The following is a 19,809-nucleotide window of genomic DNA, read 5'->3' on the forward strand; positions in this document are numbered from 1 at the left end:
CTTCTAGTTGATCTATTTTAGTGAGACCTGACATTGCATTTGAGATGTGTACCAATGACTAGGTTAGAATGTGAGGGCTTATTTTCCATTTTAATAACTCCCTACATCACATACAGTTCCTTTGTTGGGATAAAAATCTTAGTAAAGTACACATCGGTCACTATAAATAGCAGCTACAAGCCTGTACATTCAGGAGAGTCTCCAGAGTGTATTTTAAACCCCAGATTGTTTAGAATAGGAAATTCTTCCAATGTTCATATTTTCCATTGTGGGTGACATGGACTATCCCATGTCACAACTTCACTGGCTTCTGTTTTCCTGTACCATTTAGGAACTCAACTGACGGTTCCCAGCAGATTGTTCAATATGTGCTTTTTATTTTTCTAAGGGTAGCCTGGGTCTTTTTGTCCAGTGGGAATTTTGCATGCTTCATGGGGCTCTCCAAATAAAAGCTAGATAACTCAGAGCCGGCACCAGCACTAGGTAATGAAAGAGTCCTTTATTTCTGGAGCTAGTAGTACTACTGTGCCCGCTTAGAATAACAGCAGTCCACCCATTTTTTATTCCCACAGAAAACTTTACACAGTTGGAAGGTTTTCTGGAGGTGGGGGGAGACTCAAGAGACTAATATGAAAAATAACTGAGCAAGAAGTGAGCAAATAAACAAGCAGGATGAGATGATGGGTTATCAGGCTGATTCAAAGACAAGAAGCATCATCAGGTCTAATCACACTGCATCTTTCCCAAGGCACAATTGGCAGCTACAGTACATGTATATCTCTGCCCACTTCTTCCTTGAACAATTCTTCTGTTTCTCTAATCAAAACTGTTGTGTAGATCTTGATCTTTTTTTAGTGGAGTTTCATTTGGGGGATCTAACATTCCCTCACTGTTTGTCCTTTGATGAAGAAGATGAGAAAGGACCTATTATTAAGGGGCCTCGCGCAAAAGTTGTGATGTAGAAAGAACTGATATCTGATACCTGTCTTTCCTGCTACTACCTTTTAAGATCCTTTAACTCTTCCTATCTAAGCAGGAGAGTGTATTTTCCCTGAGCCAGCATCTTCATAGCATATCCTGGCTACCTAGGGATTATCATTGCTACAGATGCTCAGTGGCTTTTGAACTGAACAGAATGAAGTTTTTTTAAAACTCTAGGTTGAGGCTGGAGAGAAATTCCCAAATCCTTTAGTCCCTAAGTGCCTCATGTCATATAAATGATGTCTCATTGTGGCATTGTCAGAGCTATGGTAGAGCTGAAATCAGAGACATATGCCCTTCAGAAAGGTGTCAGTTTTCCATGAGAACTCTGCCTGAAGTGCAGAATTACTTCTAGAAGACAGATTCTGGTGTCCAGTTGGGTTATGTCATCAGAAATTAACATACACTCTCTTTCCTACGTTCTCTGAAAGGGGGTTGGAAGCCCAAATCATTGGACCCAGGCTTGTAGAGCAACATGTCCAAGAGCACACAGTCAGTGGCAGGGTCAAATCTGGAAACCTTGTCATTTTCTCCAACTCTGGCACTTTTTTTCTTTGCATCGTGTGAGGCCCCACTCTCAATTTATTATCACATTAGAGCTAAATGTCCTCTAACTCCTGCTGAAGAGACTGCCTTTTAAATCAAGGATAAAAGAAAAGACACTGGATAAAAGTTCAGCAGATCAGGGCTTCCTTATCTATAAGAGAGAACTAACACTTCTCAGGGTGGCTGAGAAAATTAAGCAAGATACAGAAAAAATGTCGTCGAAAGTATAAAGGGTAATGCGCATGACATACGTTTATCATGTTGAAGTGCCTGGGTGATTACACTGGATTCACTTCTATATTAACTATATGTAGAGTTGCAGGTTTCATGCTGGTCACGTGCTGTGTTTCAAAGGAATTTTCACACTTCTAACCCTGCTGCCTTATGCTAGCTGACTGGCTGTCAGGTATTCTAGTCTTTCAGAAATCAGATGCTGAGAAAACACAATGAAATAAAATGTCACCTGTCACCCTCCCTAGAGCCTGTCACCTCTGGAGAGGGCTTAGGACCTCAATTGCAGATTAGAAGAACCAAAGCCATTTTATTTTCCCTTTTCCTCTAGTTGTGAATTGAGGAGAAAATGCAGACGATTTAAAATTCTGGCTTTATCCCCATCAGAAGGAAACTGTGCTGTGCTTACGAGGAGAACCCTACTCCCACCTTGGGTCTTACATAGCACTTTTTACATATGTTAATTATTATCCTCTATTTTATGTTTATTTGTTCTCGTATCTGTTTTCTCCACCAAATTGAAAGCAACCATAGATCAGAAACTACATCTTACTCACTTTTATTTCCCCAAGACCAGCATACAATGTTGAATGAACACTAATACTTGTGTATCAAGGCACAACTGTGACAAATTTGCTAAGCTACTTGTGAGGGAGGCAGAAATGTTAGTGACACTCGTTGTGTCTTCTAAATACTGACACCATCAATACCTCTTCTGGGGTTTCATCACTTCTCTGCTGAGCCTTCAAGCCATTGCAGTTTCAACTCCATATCTTTTCTCTAGAGAAATGAAGAGATTCATCTCATGTATTTTTTTGATTATTAAGGATAATTGGACCTTTTTACAACGTATAATTTTGACCACTTATGCTTATTTAGTTGCATTGTGGAGGCAAATGATATTAATATGGTAAGAGTCCATTTCCTTTTGTTGGCCTATTTACTCTGGTACTCAAGCCCTTAGTATATTTGCAATTAGTATCTGCATTATAAATCAGATAATCATCAAATTACAGGGTTTATGCCAAACGTACAGGAGTCCAACAGTGAACAAACTGTATAATCAAAAATTTCTCTAATGAAAGATCAAGCTTGTGGTCAGGAGGAGTAAAGTATCCAGTTAATCCCAGAAGAACGGGCAGAAGTAGGATAAGGGTAGGGCCAATCTCTGGCATGTATTTATCAACATTCTTTCTGATAATAGAATGTTTAGCATACAATAGAATGGAGTGTTTAACATACAAGTTGAGTTCAAAGTTTAGATTGCAAATGGTAAATGGTTTTCCAATATTGGGATGTCATGATGGACCAAAAAAGAAAAAGAAGAAAGTAATACATTAGAGCCCAGTACTTTTTAATCAAGATATGAGGACTTAATTATTTTTTTCCAGTAAAGTCGAGCATTTTTATAAATGGTTTATGCTCCTTGAGTGGTACTATTTGGAAGAAGGAGGAGGAGTATTTATAAATGGATTTTCTTCATCATAAAATATACCCTTTGGTTAATTTGTTAACATAAAATTTGTAATTAAAATAAAGTTAGTGAACTGGAACACTCAAAGTACATAAACCCAGAAGCACAATCGAATAGCCTCAGAACTGTATTTCTTAGGTAAGAAATTTTAATTTTTGATTCTTAGATCTACTGGGAAAGAGTCAGAAGGAAAGGTAATTTGAAGTTATCCTAGAAAGACTCTGAATTCTATAATACTTACGAGAATCTCAGATTACTTCAGCCCTCTCTACTTTGCAACATATTTTAGAAAGCTGGATTCATATTTCACATCATTGGCTTTCAAATTTGAAGTGACTGTCTGCTTTTTTTTTAAGTATCATCTATTTTATCTTTTGTTGTTGTTGTCTTCATAATGTGTTAACATTAAAAAGCTTTCCAGATGGCTTCTGGCTTTTAAATGAGAAAATTGAATATTTTTACTAAATATTTTCCCTTAAAAACCTGCCAGGCTGGTTGTTATTCTATAAATTAGTGAGATTTAAAAAAAGGCCCCATTTGCTTTTCCTGTTTTAATCTTAATAAGAGCTTGATTTCACTACTCAATAATGTCAAAGTAAAATAGCATCTTAAAATGGAAAAGCTTTCTTCTCCTACTCTATTTCTAATCTCCTGCCTTACGCTACCATCATAAAGATACCTAAGATTCTACAGAAGAGCATTTCTGATAAATACAACGCATAAGGGTCAAACTGCATTAGGTCTCCCAGATTTGAGCAAGTGGAGTCCAACTGTAATCCATGATATTAGTGAGTGTAAAGAAAGAATAGCCAGTAGAAGCTGGCCGCGGTGGCTCACGCCTGTAATCCCAGCACTTTGGGAGGCCGAGGCGGGTGGATCACCTGAGGTCAGGAGTTTGAGACCAGCCTGACCAACACGGTGAGGTCTCTACTAAAAATACAAAATTAGCCGGGCATGGTGGCACATGCCTGTAATCCCAGCTACCTGGGAGGCTGAGGTAGGAGAATTGCTTGAACCTAGGAAGCGGAGGTTGCAGTGAGCCAAGATCACACCATTGCACTCCAGCCTGGGCAACAAGAGTGAAACTCTGTCTCAAAAAAGAAAAAAAAAAGGAATGGCCAGTAGAAGAAGCCTGCATGTCTGCCAAGTTCAAGACCTGGTTTGGCCCTGGGGATCTAGGAATATCCAAATGAGACAGACCTTGAATCTCAGGGTTGGTTGAGTTTCAGGGTGGTGACATGAGATTTATGGCTTGAATCTCAGAGTTGTGACATGAAAAGTATTCTCTCCACTTGGAAAAGTGTTTCCTCATGTCTCCCATTGGCTTGGGTAAAATATTACCTGTGATGATTTCACCTCCCTTTGCTCTGACTTCACACTCATGAAGAGGTCTCTATTGACTACGCAGCTTCCTGACATCCTGGCTTGGGGAATGGGAGGTGCCCTGGTTGGGAATGAGAGTTCTCCAGGCACTGAAGATGGAGGGCATTTATTCTGTCTTAGTTGGCACTAGAGATGGCATCACTCTCTTATGCATCTGTGAGTTCCTCAATCTTCCTGATACCTGTCGATTCTGGACCTCCCAAGATCCAATTTCTGGTGCAGAACTGTTATGAATACTCCAAAAAAGAAAAAAAAAGGCTAATCTGTAGAAACCTTTGGAAAAACAAACCAACTGACCTTGGTGCAGCGTCTCTACTCCATCGTTGTCCCTCTTCACTCCAGAGAAAAAATGACAAGTACTTATTGGCCATCTGCTACATAACTAACACCCTTCTACGCTGTATCAGGTGCAAAAGTGGTGGTAGGAAATACCCCTTCCAGCAAAAATGTTACGCTGTAACTTATTTGGTAAAAACAAGTATATACACAGGAACAATGAATAAATAAGACTCTGTGTATTTGTATTTATCCATATATTTCTTTCTTTCTTTTATTTTTTTATTTTTTTTTTTTGAGACAGAGTCTCACTCTGTCACCCAGGCTAGAGTACACTGGTGTGATCTTGGCTCACTGCAGCCTCCACCTCCCAGGTTCAAGCGAGTCTCATGCCTCAGCCTCTGGAGGGGTTACAGGTGCACACCACCATGCCAGGCTAACTTTTGTATTTTTAACAGAGACGGGGTTTCGCTATGTTGGCCAGTCTGGTCTCTAACTCCTGACCTCAGGTGATCCTCCTGCCTCTGCCTCCCAAAGTGTTGGGATTACAGGTGTGAGCCCCGATGCCCGGCACCATACATTTATTTCTATCTGTAGATCATAATCAAGTGCTGATCCCAGTCAGATGTTATTACAAAATATAACAGAACCTAATAAAGTGTTATTATATAATGTAAATAATAAGCACAACACCTAAAGTATCTGAAACACATAATGGATTATTTCTCTGTCAATAGGAGCAATATGCTTTCATCTAGGTCTGACCACCCCCCAAAAAGAAGGAAATCAATATTTTTTAAGACTTTATATGGTATCACTGGAAAAAAATCTGGATTTCATTCCAGCTACAAAAGCCATGTGTAAATTTAATATCCAGATGCAAAAGGTGGACACCCACAAATAAATTTATGATTGTGGAAATATTTAGACACTTTGAACAAGAGTGGTACACACTGAGAATTCTGTGGCTTATGAACTAATATGCTTCCTTTGAAGATTTGACCTTTTCTTCTGCACTAGAATTATCTCCTGAGTACTTATAATAATTTCCTTTACAACCTGTACCTATGAACAACAAATCTACATTCTAAAATATCACTATGGCCTAGATTCAGTTTCTTATGGGTAGAAATCACATTCTTCATGTACACACTTCTTTCCTAGAATTATATAAAGCAGATATTATTATCATCATTTTCACTGAGACCAGAACCAGAATTTTGTAGATGTGCACCAGCCACCATTCATTCAAGAAATTGTTAGAGCCCTGCTATTTCCAAGCACCATTTATTGTTTTAAAGATATGTTTCAAGTTGGAGGGCAGAAAGGAGTCAGAGGCATGATCCTTTTCAGATAGAAACTTTTCAGGAAAAGAAAATAGTCCTGTTGTTTAAAAAACCCTGGATTTTAAAAAGAGCTTAGAGAGTCGGCCTAAGTAATTGGTGCAAGACAGTTTAAACAGAAACAGGGAGTCTCACAGCAAGTTGGCTGGAGGGGCTGACTCATACACTGCAACATAATTATTTCTCAAATAACATGCAAACAAGAGTGGGCTCAAGCTTTCTGGTCTCTCTCTCCCTAACAAGATAAATTAGAAAGAAATAAAGTCAAATCCAGGAAGACTTCATAGAGGGTAAGGCCAGGAACTAGTTCTTAAAGAACCACTAGAATTCAGAGAAGCAAAAGGAGTAAGAGTGGGCATAGGACTTACAAAGCAATTCATTTGGAGAAGAAAAAAGAAAAAGCAAAAACCCTGGATGTAGCACAAAACTGAATGAATGATCTCTCTAAGAGATGCTATTATCAATGTGAAAATGATGTTAGGATGTGTTAACAGGAACGTGGCAGGAAGCACTGGGACTTCAGCCAGGCCTTGGTCAGCTTTTATTATGTCCAATTTTGGTTTCCCGTTTGAAGAGTTGTTATAGTCAGGCTGATATTAAAAGGATGGAAAATAGGCATTGGCGTCTAGCCTAGAAAAGACGAGACTAAAGGATGACTTAATACCTGTGGCCCTCCTAGAGATAAGTAGGTTTCTATTTCAGCGACAGGAAATCTAGTTCGATAACAGGATAAATTGAGCGTGAGAGTGATTAAACACTGGGACCTTGATCACAGGATGTCACCTACCGAAGTATAGTTCTTTAGCTCTACTGCTTTCAGAGTACTGTTCACTTTCTGTCTTATAATAGAATTTTTGTATACATGTCTTATCTCCCTTTAGGACTGCCCTTCTTATCTTTGCATCCCCCACAGCACTTAGTGCAATGACTTGCTTGTAGTAAACATTCCAATAGTGCTAAGCGAAGCAAAGCAAAAAGGAATGTGCTGGGACAAAATAAAACTACATGGTCACCATTATAAGGGCAATAAGACAGTGTCACAACCCAAGCCCCTATTACAGGCCTAGAGACAGATGAGACAAAGAATAATTAAGAAATGTGTATCAGCACAGGCCACGAGGACGCTGGTGAAGAACCACTGGAAGACTAGGATGAGGAGTAAACTGTGATTTTTCCACAGCAGCCCCTACATTCAATATCACAGGACATGACAGAGCAATATAGTTTAAGTGAACATATTCAATGCCATGGCAGGAGCAGGGGATGGGAGATGCCATCGGCTATGAGGGGAAAACTATGAGAGGCCAACAGAAAGGAGGAAAGAGATGCTGCCTTTGAATATGTAAACTCCTTTACCTACATTCCTGTTCACCTTGGGGTGGGGGAACAGCTGTCTAGGCAAGATTTTTTGCCTAGTTCTAAGAGTACAGAGCCTATGAATTTCTTCATAAGAAAATTTATCTCCAACAGCCTTTTCAAACGTCCCCTTTGTACTACTTGAACTGTTGCTTCCCTAGTGGTAGATTTCCCTTAGGTTTATGTGAGTTTCTGTAGTAACTGAATGGCTCTGTGCATGTTGTGTGTGTGCATGTGTGCGTATGCATGCATGTGTGTACATGTGGGTGTGCCTGTGTGTGTATGCATGTCTGTATGTGTGTGCATGTGTGCATATGCATGCATGTGTGTATATGTGTATGTGCATGTGTGCGTATGCATGCATGCGTGTATGTGTTTGCCTGTGTGTGCGTGTGTCTCTATGTGCCTGCGTGTGTATGTGTGCGCATGTGTATGTGTGTGCATGTGTGCGTATGCATGCATTCGTGTATATGTGTGTGTGCATGCGTGTCTGTATGTGTGTGCATGTGTATGTGTGTGCATGTGTGTCATAAGCGCATTAGGGCGTATGCACAGCACTTCCCACATACCTCTCTTCCCTAGGGAATTGTTCCAAGGTAGAAGCTGTTCTTAAACAACTGCTGCAGACTCTAAAGTCTGGAACAGATCTTGTGGTCCGGTCTCCCACCTCCATGAAGTAAAGTTATTTTTAAAAAATCATATTTTCTTAATAAAGGACCACCCTGTGGTGGGAGCTGTTCCTTTCTATTACAATCTGACCTCCCTCAAACCTTCCCAGCCCAGAATCTCTTTGATGAAAAATTAAACAATAAAGTGTCCAGAAACAAAGGATACTATGAGTAATCTCAGAATGGCCCAGACTTTCATTTTTCCTAGTAAGAGTCCTGAAGCATCATCAAATTCATGATACCTATTATCTTGCTGAAGGATGACTGGCCCACTTGTTCATGGTGCCAATGAACAGTCATTAGTTCACTTCTCAGAGACACCAATTCTGGCAGCTGGACACTGGGTACCATTCTCTGCTATGCAGTGAAAGCACACAGGCCTGTAGGTCTCTGCAGGACCAGAACACTGTGCACAAATAACCTTTAGATTGTTATTTCTCAATCCTCTTACCTTGCCTCTCCAGCCCCAGGCACCAGGTCTCAGAGGACTCTTGGAAGCACTTGCCTAGCCCAGCCCTGCTCTCAGCTCATGATTCACTTGTTATCTCTATGCGTCTTCCCGCATTGCCTGTCTTTCATTGGCCTTTGTGTTCTTCCTTTTCCCAGAGAGTGTCTGAACCAGGTCCAAGACTCACTTCTCTCTTCACTGTTCCCATGTCAGTACCCTACCAGGTAGCACGAGCTATAACACCACTGGGTTTTACTATCACAAACTGAAGACAAACAGCTGCTTCCCAAATGCATGCCCCTAATAACAAAGGAGGGTGTGCGCTGTTTCTCTTTCCCTCTTTTGGCAATTAGGGAAATAGCCTGGTGGACATCCTGTGTACAGCTGGCAATTAGCACACTTTCTGTACATGGATTCTGCACATGAGTGGAAGATTACTAAATTCTTGCTCTCCTCCATGGAGAATACTGGCCAGAAAGAACCACGATTTTTTTTTCTAGGTTTTTCCATTTTATGAACCTATTCTGAATATGCCAAAACTATACTTGTCACCTCAGAATTGGCGTGGGGGGCTGGGGAGGAGGGAATCAGGAGGTGATAGCTTTCTCACATGGATGCGACAAATAACTACAAACTTAGTGGCTTTAAACAACACAACTTATTATGTACAGTTCTATAGGTTAGATGTCTGGCACAGGTCTCACTGGGCTAACATCAAGGTGTCAGCAGGGCTGCGTTCCTTCCTGGAGGCTCCAGGGGAGAATCCATTTCGTTGCCTTTTCCACCTTCTAGAGGAAGTCACATTCCCAGGCTCTTGGACCCCCTCTCCATCTTCAAAGCCATCACCAGTCTGTCTGCCCACCCTGACAGATAAGCTCCTCTAACCACAGCTGGAAAGGGGTCTCTGATTTTAAAGAGCCATGTGATTCATTCCAGCACACCTGGATAATCCAGGATGCTCTCCCCATCTCTATGCCTTTAATTTCATCATATCTACAAGGTCCCTTTTGTCACGCAAATTAACATGTTCTCAGGTTCTGGAGATTTGCGGGAAACGTTATTCCACCCACCGTAGAAAACCACCGACTTTTGTAAGTAATTGAAGGGAAAAAATTAATTGGGCAAAATTCGGTAGAAAGAGAAGCAGCAGAATGCCTCGATACATGTTTCTGTCTCAGTTCTAGAGCGAGAAACTCAGGACAAGTCAGTGTATATTTAAGTCCTCTTGTGTGAAGGCAGACGTATCTCTACTTTTATGGGTGTCTTATGTGCTACTTTCATCAGTATATGTTCGGTGATCATATGTGTAATCAGAGATATTTAAATGCATATATACATAATGATATATGGAGATAATTAACTAAGTTTATTAAACTGTATTTACTCTATAAACTATGACTTCATTTTTTGTTTTGTTTTGTTTTTTGTTTTTTGAGATGGAGTCTCACTCTGTCGCCCAGGTTGGAGTGCAGTGGCGCCATCTCAGCTCACTGCAACCTCCGCCTCCTGGGTTCAAGCGATTCTCCTGCCGCAGCCTCCCAAGTAGCTGGGACTACAGGCACCTGCCACCAAGCCCGGGTAATTTTTGTATTTTTAGTAGAGATGGGGTTTCACCATGTTGGCCAGGCTGGTCTCAAACTCCTGACTTTGATCCACCTGCCTCAGCCTCCCAGAGTGCTGGGATTACAGGCATGAGCCACCTCGCCTGGCCTATAAACTATGACTCTGATGACCGCATAGTATTTAAGCAAGAAAACAACCAAAATGTTCTAGCTAAAGTGAAGAGACCACTTAACCTAACCCAATTAAACTTTAAGTTGAACATAAGAGTAGCAGATGCAGTTCAGCTCCATGACATTGGGTGAGTTGTCTAAATGCTCTGTGCTTTGGTGTCCTTGTCTGCGTGTGACATGAAGCCACAGATCTCAAAGATCTCTTTCATTCCGTGAAAGCGCTCTCAATGTGTGAAGTTGACTGCTTCTCCTGCTGTCTACCAAGAGAATAATCTTAACCCTACATTGTGGAGATCTGATTTGTTCTCACTTGACAGAAAGCCAGTCCCATGAGCAGCTTGGTACCAAAGTACCAGTCTGTTTAGTGCTCATTAGAGATGAAGAACCATATTCACAAGTCAAGCTGAGACGGAGTGTCATCTCCAGACAGAATCAACACCACCCCCTCCTCAGGAACTGGGATTTGGCTGCTTTCCAAGCCTCTGCTGACCAGGTTCCATTGCCCAGCTTGGCTGATGAGATCACTGGCAGAGTACTATGGGTGCAGACGGGGCCTGCTGTTTCAACATGTTCTCAGGAGGGCTCTTGCCCACATTTCTTGGAGAGGTGTGAGCACCAAACATGCTGAACCATCCAGCCCATCACTGAGCAGGGCCGTCTCTCTTCATCCCTTTTCATTTGGTTTGCATTTTTATGTCATGCTCCTTCCCTGGATAAAAGGGATAAGAGGAGTTTCTCAGATTTGATTTCTCAGTGGGAACTGTTTGCTTTGGAAGCCACCTACACCAATGCTAATTGAGAACAGAGCTCAGAATGGGAGCCTGAGAACTGCACCCGGATGAACTTTTTGGTGGGCTGATTTCTGTTGATCTTGTCAGAATTAGGTTGTATATGCATGTAATACCATGATCAACTATTTTCCAAAAGGCTGAGCAAAGGCATCAGTGTCTTTTTCCTTTGACCAGTTACTTACCTTGGAAAAATTATTTGTAGTTAAGCATATAAAGTCTTCATCAGGAAAGCTACTGGAGATCCTGGCCCTGACTACCCAGCAATAACATTTCTGGAACTCCCGAAGCAATCGGTGCTCTCTAATCGCTAAACATGATGGGCTTCTATTAGAGAGATTACAGTAAAAAATAACAATCAGCTCTCTGATGATCCTGTGAGGAGGGAACGGGTGGGGAGGAGTAGATTTGGCTGAGGACAAGCCCAGACTTTCGTCACAGGGACAGACCTACGTGTTAACACAAAGGGAGAACACGGGAGCATCCTGCACCGTGCATTTCAGCCACAGATCACATGGCCCCTCCGCGGGCCCGGCCCACGCCCTGACCGCCCGGCCTGGCCAGGTCTCCGTATCTCTCTGCCCCGCCGCCCCTTCCCCACTGCGGACATGCTGGGTGGATCCGGATCGCATGGAAGACGCAGCCTGGCCGCGCTCTCCCAGTGAGTCCTCATTTCGCCTCTTTGGTTTTTTCCTTTCTTTTCTTTTTTTATAAAAAACAAACGAATTGTTGTAAAAAAAAAAAAAAAAAAAAGTGGGAGTGGGAGGGGAGAGGAGGAGACACCAGGCAGGAAAGGAATGCAGTGAGTGTGTGAGTTTCAGACCTGTCTGAAACTTTCTGGTTTCCACTTCATGGTTGCTCTGATTCGCTGGTTTTTCTCGTTTCCATTTTAATGGTGGTTTGTGGACCATTTGCCAGGAGTTTATACCTAGGCACGGGTTTCTCCGTTTCAAATACCAATCCATAAAGCATTGTGTTTCTAAAGGTCTGCTGTTAATTTAGACCTTAGCCCTCCGTTCAGAATGATCTATTTGCAGGGCTCAGAGATTTTGGCTAAAGCACACATTGCCCAATCCTTAGAGTAAACAGCCAAAGCCCTCAATATACTGACCATCTGACTAAGACAGAACAAGATCCAGAGCATATGCTATTGATCAGGGAATTGTTCAGATAACGGACTCCAAGGGTTTAGGATCATGAAATCCTGGAATGTTAAAGCCAGAAGGGAGGCCTTTAGACTCTTTGGTGCAATGCTGTCTTTCAATAGGCAGGGAAACAGAACCCAGAGGGGTAACTCAACTTACCCCAAAGCAGACAACAGTCGGTAGCAAAGCCATGTCTTTGTACTCTCATGGAAAGGGCCGTTTTCACACTGGTGTTTATGAGGTTTGAAAAACTTACTGGGTCTTGGGAAAAGGTACCGCACAAGAATTAGAACACCAAATGGCCTTTCAGTAAATCTTTTCCATTTTTGAGAGTTTTGGCACCGATTCAGCATGACAATTGTTGTTCCAGTTGTTCCAGCGTTTGTGCAACAGTTAATCAAATAAACAGAGAAACTCATCAGGGTCCTAAAAACAAGACCCATGTCCATTACATTAGCAGATCTTTTGGAGAGCTAGTTTCTGTACGTGTGGTTATTCACGTGGGAGAGCTCAAAGGGACTTTAGAGGTTATCTGTATAGTCCAGTGCTTATCAAACTTTTTTAAAAATCAAATTTAATCTTAAGGGGAACGCTATTGTGTAAAGGAGATGTTCTGGTTAAAGAAAAGGTTTGGGATCTAGAGCTCCTCATCCTCGCTCTACTCTGCAGTCATAGCCCACTGCACAATTCTACCCCTCTCCTCATCCTTCTTCTACCCCACCTCCCCACCCTCTTCATCAAAACTTCCTTGGAATCCTAGGTCTCCATGGAATAGTTCAGAAACCACTGATCTCATTGAAAGCCTTCATTTCAGATGAGGAAACTGAGGCACAGGAAGGGCTTGCCCAGGGTCACACAGCTGATCATCAATAGAGCGTGGGATGCTAGGAAAAGAGCCCAGTCTGGCTGGCTGTCTCTCTCTCAACTCATGGTCCTGAGGCTTGTTTCCACTCCTTCATGCCTACAATTCTATCAGTCTCCTTTCTCTGTGTCTCTCTTCTCTGTTTACTCTGCCATTTCCTGGATTTCAACAGCTATTACCTCTCACCGGGATGGTTGTCATTGCCTGCCATCTGGTCCTCCGCCTGTCTCTCTCCCCTTTCTGATCCAGCCCCCTACAGCCCCCACCCTTGAAGATAAAGTCCATTCTCCTTATTACAGCATTCAAATTTCTCCGCAATATGCCTTCACTATTTCTTCCCATTCTGACTTCCGCCAGGGAGAATGTTAAAAACATTGTGGGGAGATAAATAAATGATGGGCATAATTTTATCAGATTCTGCAGAAATGACAAAAGAAATGCACACAGGGATGTTGAGATTTGTAAAAACTATAGGAGTACCTGATCCGGTGAAATAAGATCACTCACAGCTCCCCAAACTCAGCATATACAAGCCACCACTGTTTCTTGACTCATTCTATTCCCTACACAGGGAATACCCTCACCCTCCTGTTTCTGACCTCCTTCCTGTTCTGCAAGGCCCTGATCAAATGCTCCCTTCCTCTATAAACCTTCCTCATTCCTCACTTCTCTCACTCTAATAACCTTTGCCCATCCTTCTATTACTAGCTTTGTACCGTCAATCGAGGAAAATGATGAGGCAAGTCTCAATCATTTTAGGAGGTTTACTTGCCAAAGTTAAGGATGTGCGTGGGAGATAGGTCTATGCCTCAATCTGAAGATGATTTTGAGGACTCCAAATTTAAAGGGGAAAGGGTGGGGATATTGAGAAGTACACAATTTTCATGTAAGTGAATCTGCGTTTTGTACATAAGATCACATAAACAAAAGGGGCAGAGGAAAAATGCGGGGAATCTGCATTTTACGTATGATAACAGACAAAATGGGGTAGGGCGACACTCAGATATGCATTTGTGTCTGGTGGGCCAGGGTGACTGCACCTATAAAGATAAGCTGTCCATTTGCACTGCCATGGTGAAGTTTTAACAGCTCACTAGGAATATCCTTGTGGACAAAATATGGGGGAGGCTTGTGTAGCTTTTCACCTTGTAGCCATCTTATTTAGGAACTAAAAGGGGAAGGCTTTGAGTGACCCAGTTCCCAGCTTGACTTTTCCGTTTGTCTAAATGCGTTCGGGATACCAAAATTTAATTTCCTTTCACAGTACTAAAGTTATTGTTGAACACAGCTATCTTCCCTCCCAATAAATGGCAATTCACTTGAGGGCAGGAATGATTTTGAATCTTTGAATCTTCAGCATCCAGAACAGTGCTGATGCTCCAGAAATATTCTTTAAGTTTCCTATTATTGAGTAAATCAAACTCAATTCACCTTAGTTTACCTTTTTCATTTGAACCGTTTGAACATACAAAGCCTTCACTCCTTTTGCTTTGCTAGATGTACTAGGTTAAATGCTAAAACAGGTGCCCAACAAAATGAATTCTAAGTTCCTTTGCATTTCCATCAGATAATTTACCTCTGTTTCATCACCTGTAGAGCAAGACTGGCTGTGATTTTTTAATGAGGCATGTTAAAATTCCTGAATGCCAAGACCTACACAAGGACCATGTCATTTTCAGGAGCAGTTGTGAATGGTTGTTCAGTTATTTAGATTTCAAGGCGTGTTTAATTCGTTCCTACCAAGATCACTGAGAGATTCTGTCACTTGCGGTTTAATATTTTCACTGGTACTTTTATCATTTTCCCAAAGCCTAAGGAAGTTTACTTGCAACAAGATTTGGGGTTTCCTGTAAATATTTGTTTTAGTCCATAAAGGGTTATTTTTCTTATAGAGAAGTGTGCTTTTATATATCCTGCAGACGAAAGTTAAAAGTTTTTTTGTGTGTTACATTTTGTAACAAACATGGAAGGGTATATAAATTGTAAAATCATGGAGTCAAGGAAACATAGGAAATTATTTAGTTCATCCCACTGTTTTCTGAGGGAACTGAATCCAAAACAGTGCTGGGAAATAAATAAATAAATAAATAAATAAATAAATAAATAAATAAATGATTGGCATAGTTTTTAAAGATTCTCCAGAAATGACAAAGGAAATCAACACAAGAATATTGAGATTTGTCAAAAGTTTAGGAATGCCTGGTTTATTCAATGTTATCAGGAAATGTAGCATTATAATTATCCAGGATGATAAATTTTGTTTTATATATATATGTGTGTGTGTGTGTGTGTGTGTGTGTGTGTGTATGTATTTAGTGGAAACTCTTTGCCTTCATTAAAGCAGATATTACAACACATTTAAAACATTTTCAAATTGCTAGGAGTTGTCCTTATGAACATAGTTTTTTAATCATGCTGTAAAACAGTGATACCTCAGGGGATAAGACTCCCATCCAAAAATGGGTTCAGTTATTATGTGATGTCTTCCATCTACTTATTGATGCTTTTAAATCTCTTCTAATACCTATTAATGCATCTGCCTGTCGTGGTCCCGCTCCCTGTTCTGCTGTAGCCAAGAGTAATAGGACACCCATTTGTTAGAATTACGTTCAAAGTAAAAATCAACAATCTGGTGAGAGAGGCCTTCTCTCCTACAAAGTAATGGGCATTTACATTTTGTGACTATTGGTTTGTAGGCCAAAGTGTTAAATATAGTGAACTTCAAGTTTCTCTTCAAAGAATCAGTATGTCAGTATGTTCAGCTCTCTTATTCTTTAATTGTCGATTTTAAAGTTTAACTTCCTGGTTCTCTTTGCCCACTTGCTTCTAGTTTCAGTAAACAACTTTCCCACCAGTCCTAATCAGTAGGTTCACATCTGTTCCCCTGGTCACCTGCTCCATCCTGTCTCATCCTGGTCACGTGCTTTGACCTGAATCACGCCTGGTCACCCGCTCTGACCTAAGTCACCTTTGGTTACCTGTTTCTAACCATCCTTCCCGCCAAACTACTCACCCTGCCACTCTGGCTCATACCCCTGCCCTCTTTAAAATAGCCAGTCAGAACTGGCTTAGACTGTGTGGTCCAACCCTAGCCAATAGGGAATGACACAGCAGTAGGGGCCACCTGCATCAGGAATAAGAACTCCTGCCCCTCCCCTGTCCAGGTGTGCTCTCGCCATTGTTCTATCTTCGAGGGGCACCCTTTCTGCAGAAAGTAAAGTTTGCCTTTCTGAGAAAATTGCATTTATGTTCCAGTGCTATTTCTTTGCAGCACTGGGGAACAAGCATTTTGCATTTCTAACACTGACCAATTTTGCCTACTTTTTGGTTCAAAGAAAGGTTTCAAATGATCTGGACCCCTTATCTGGTTATGGATAAAATTGCTACTGCTATTTATAGATTAAAAATAAGAAAGAATGGCAGAGAAATAGGTCACTGTGCTTTGCATGTATTGGGTACTCTTCTATACATGATATTGCAGCACTGCACGAGCAGTGGTGATCATGGAGGTGGTCTTGACCTTCTGTATATGTGTCTTCTCTACAAATGGCCAGCCCACCCACACTCACACTGGTTCAATACCTTGTGGCCACAAGCCTTTCAAACCTATTGAATAGCAATTTGCATTGCTGTCTGCGTTTTTCCCTCTCCTTACCTTTGATCTATTGATCCTTGAAATGAGCCCTGCCTATGCTGCTTCTGACATTCCTCTCAGCCCATCAAAATCACTTTATAGAGACAGGCCTAACAGTGGCAAGAGGAATGAGAAATGGGGAAGAGGTCCTCTGTCCTCTGGAGGCGAACTTACCCCTGGCATTTTTAACCAGACTAGTGAGGATCCATTTCCCTATAGAAACACAGCTTCGTTTCTCCATACCAGCTTCAGACACACCTTGGGTTTAAAAAGGTGGTTGTAGGCTGGTCTGAGAGCCCGACTACCATATGTCATGCTGTTGAAAGTTTCAAAAGCCAATTTACAATGAAGGTCTTGGAAACAACCTCTTCATAAATGTAGTGCTGCCTGGATCTATTTCCAAGCCTAATTGAATTTTTAAGAGGAGTCTTTAGAAAATCTGTAAACCTCATTCATTTCCAGTCATTCATTCAGCAAATACTCATTGAGGGTTTCGCATTCTAGTGAATACTGCTGTACTGACTGAGCATTAAGAACATCAAAAAGGACAAAGCTCAGGCTCTGGCCTCAAGGGTTCTGTTGTCTTCTGACCTCCCACACAGCTTAGCATTATCTACATCAGTGTTCTCAGTTTTCATTTTTTTTTCTGTGACCTTCTGAAATAAATGCATTTTATTTTGTAACCCCAGTACCTATATACTATATATAGATTTGAAACAAAAATTTCACAAAACAGTGCTCACGCTTGCTGTGTACAATGTCATCTGATATTTTCTATACAATTCTATTTCATTTTAAAATGCTGGTCACCCACTAAATAGATTTCAGAAGCTGCAGATGGGTCACAAACCGAAGTTTGAAAACCACTGAACATATCACATGACCTTGGTATCTCTGGTCCCTGCCTTCAGGGCAGCTTAGGAAGCTATGTTGGCTGGTGACAACCCAGGCTGCCAGCTACAAGGGACAGCATGGAGGTTTTTTGTTTTGTTTTGTTTTTTGTTTTTTTAATTTAATTAATTTTGTTTTTTCAAGGAAAGGTCTCGGTCACTCAGGCTGGAGTGCAGTGGCACAACCTTGGCTCACTGCAGCCTCAACCTCCTGGGCTTAAGCAATCCTCCTGCCTCAGCCTCCCAAGTAGCTGGGGCTACAGACGTGTGCCACCATGCCCTGATAAGTTTTTGTATTTTTTTGTAGAGATGGGGTCTCGCTATATTGCCCATGCTGGTCTCAAACTCCTGGGCTCAAGCAGTCCTCCCACCTCGGCCTCCCAAAAGTGATAAGCCTCCACTATCTTGGCTCACTGCAACCTCTGCCTCCCAGGTTCAAGCAATTATTCTGCCTCATCCTCCCGAGAAGCTGGGATTACAGGCGCCCGCCACCATGCCTGGCTAGCCTGGGGGTTTAAGAAAAGTTTTTTTGGATGGGAGTCAGAGGGTCTGGATTCTGGTCTAACTCCTTCAGTAATCAGCACTGTGATCTGCAGCAAGTCGCTTCAACTTGCTGCAACACAGCTATGAAGTGGAGATGCTGATGCCTGCTCTGTGTAATTCACAGGGTGAGCAAGAACATCCAGTATAATAATGTGCATTAAAGTGTGCAGAAAAATATTAAGTACAGAGCAAATGCAAGTTATTATTAAACAGTCTTACTTTTACAATTAAAATTTAATATCAGAGGAACAACTTGGAGGGACCATTTGTTCTTTGTAGATCTGGGAAAGGATTCTTGAACAAGGCTATAATATGATGCAACTTCATAAATGGAAATCTCAGGGTAACTTTTTTTGTGACATTATAAGTAGATTTGAATTGAAGAAACTCAGCCAAGTTATCCTGATCCCTCTTCCCTTAAATACTTTTTTCTGGTTTTATTTTTTATTTTTATTTTTTTGAGATGGAGTCTCACTCTATTGCCCAGGCTGGAGTGCAGTGGCATGGTCTCGGCTCACTGCAACCTCCACCTCCTGGGTTCAAGCACTTCTCCAGCCTCAGCCTCCCGAGTAGCTAGGATTACAGGCGTGATTTTTGTATTTTTGTAGAGACGGAGTTTTGCCATGTTGGCCAGGCTGGTCTCGAACTCCTGAACTCAGGTGATCCGCCAACCTCAGCCTCCCAAAGTGCTGGCATTATAGGCATGAGCCACTGCGCCTGGCCATTTTTCTGGTTTTAAAATCAAGGAAGCAACTAGGTGGTTGTTGGGTTTTTAAGTCATGAGCCTATTTGTAAAGGAGCGTGCTTTGCCTGATATTATCTACTCTAACCCAGTAGATTTATAAACACTAATTTCTACTGTTTTTAAAACCACTTTTTATTAAAAGCAACTAACAGTAAATAAAACCAACCACTAAAAGAGATAATTTTATCAAGAAGGGTTTAAAACAATAAACTTTTAGATCAAATATAGTGCTTTCCTCATTTATCTTTCACTTTTCCTTTTGTAACTATCCTAGACCTCATTTCACACATCTCACACAGACATTGGTTAGAACAAGCGCTTCTTTCTTTTCTTTTTTTTTTTTTTTTTTGAGATGGAGTTTCACTCTTGTTGCCCAGGCTGGAGTGCAATGGCACGATCTCGGCTCACTACAACCTCTGCCTCTCAGGTTCAAGCGATTCTCCTGCCTCAGCCTCCTGAGTAGCTGGGATTACAGGCGCCCACCACCACACCTGGCTAATTTTCCATTTTTAGTAGAGACGGGGTTTCACCATGTTGGCCACGCTGGTGTTGAACTCCTGACCTCAGGTGATCCGCCCGCCTGGCCCTCACAGAGTGCTGGGATTTCAGGTATGAGTCACCACGCCCAGCCAGAATGCTTCTTTCAAGGCCTGCTGAATTCCTATTCGGAGCTTAACCCACCCTAGAGCTGTGCCTTACAGGCTAGCTCTGCCTGCTGCATTAGCTCCCTGTGTCTTTTCTCTACCTTTCCATGTCTGTTTAT

General features: G+C 41.7%; 1 protein-coding gene across 23 annotated transcripts in view; it reads left to right on the plus strand.

Annotated features, from left to right (window-relative positions):
* CALD1 (caldesmon 1) overlaps positions 1 to 19,809 on the plus strand; it is a 225,452-nt gene that overhangs the window by 134,668 nt on the left and 70,975 nt on the right. For 5 of the 23 annotated variants that reach the window (XM_055347168.2, XM_055347173.2, XM_055347174.2 and 2 more), the window contains exon 1: positions 11,621 to 11,888. The exons of 16 other annotated variants lie outside the window; for them this stretch is intronic. In XM_055347168.2, the coding sequence (XP_055203143.1) occupies positions 11,836 to 11,888 (53 nt within the window). In that variant the 5' untranslated portion in view covers positions 11,621 to 11,835. Of the gene's footprint in view, positions 1 to 11,497; positions 11,889 to 19,809 lie in introns of those variants that run through there. 2 more of the 23 variants (XM_004046262.5, XM_055347179.1) reach the window with 2 other exon arrangements.

This window comes from Gorilla gorilla, chromosome 6 (assembly GCF_029281585.2).
Source record: "Gorilla gorilla gorilla isolate KB3781 chromosome 6, NHGRI_mGorGor1-v2.1_pri, whole genome shotgun sequence".
NCBI classification, from domain to species: domain Eukaryota; kingdom Metazoa; phylum Chordata; class Mammalia; order Primates; family Hominidae; genus Gorilla; species Gorilla gorilla.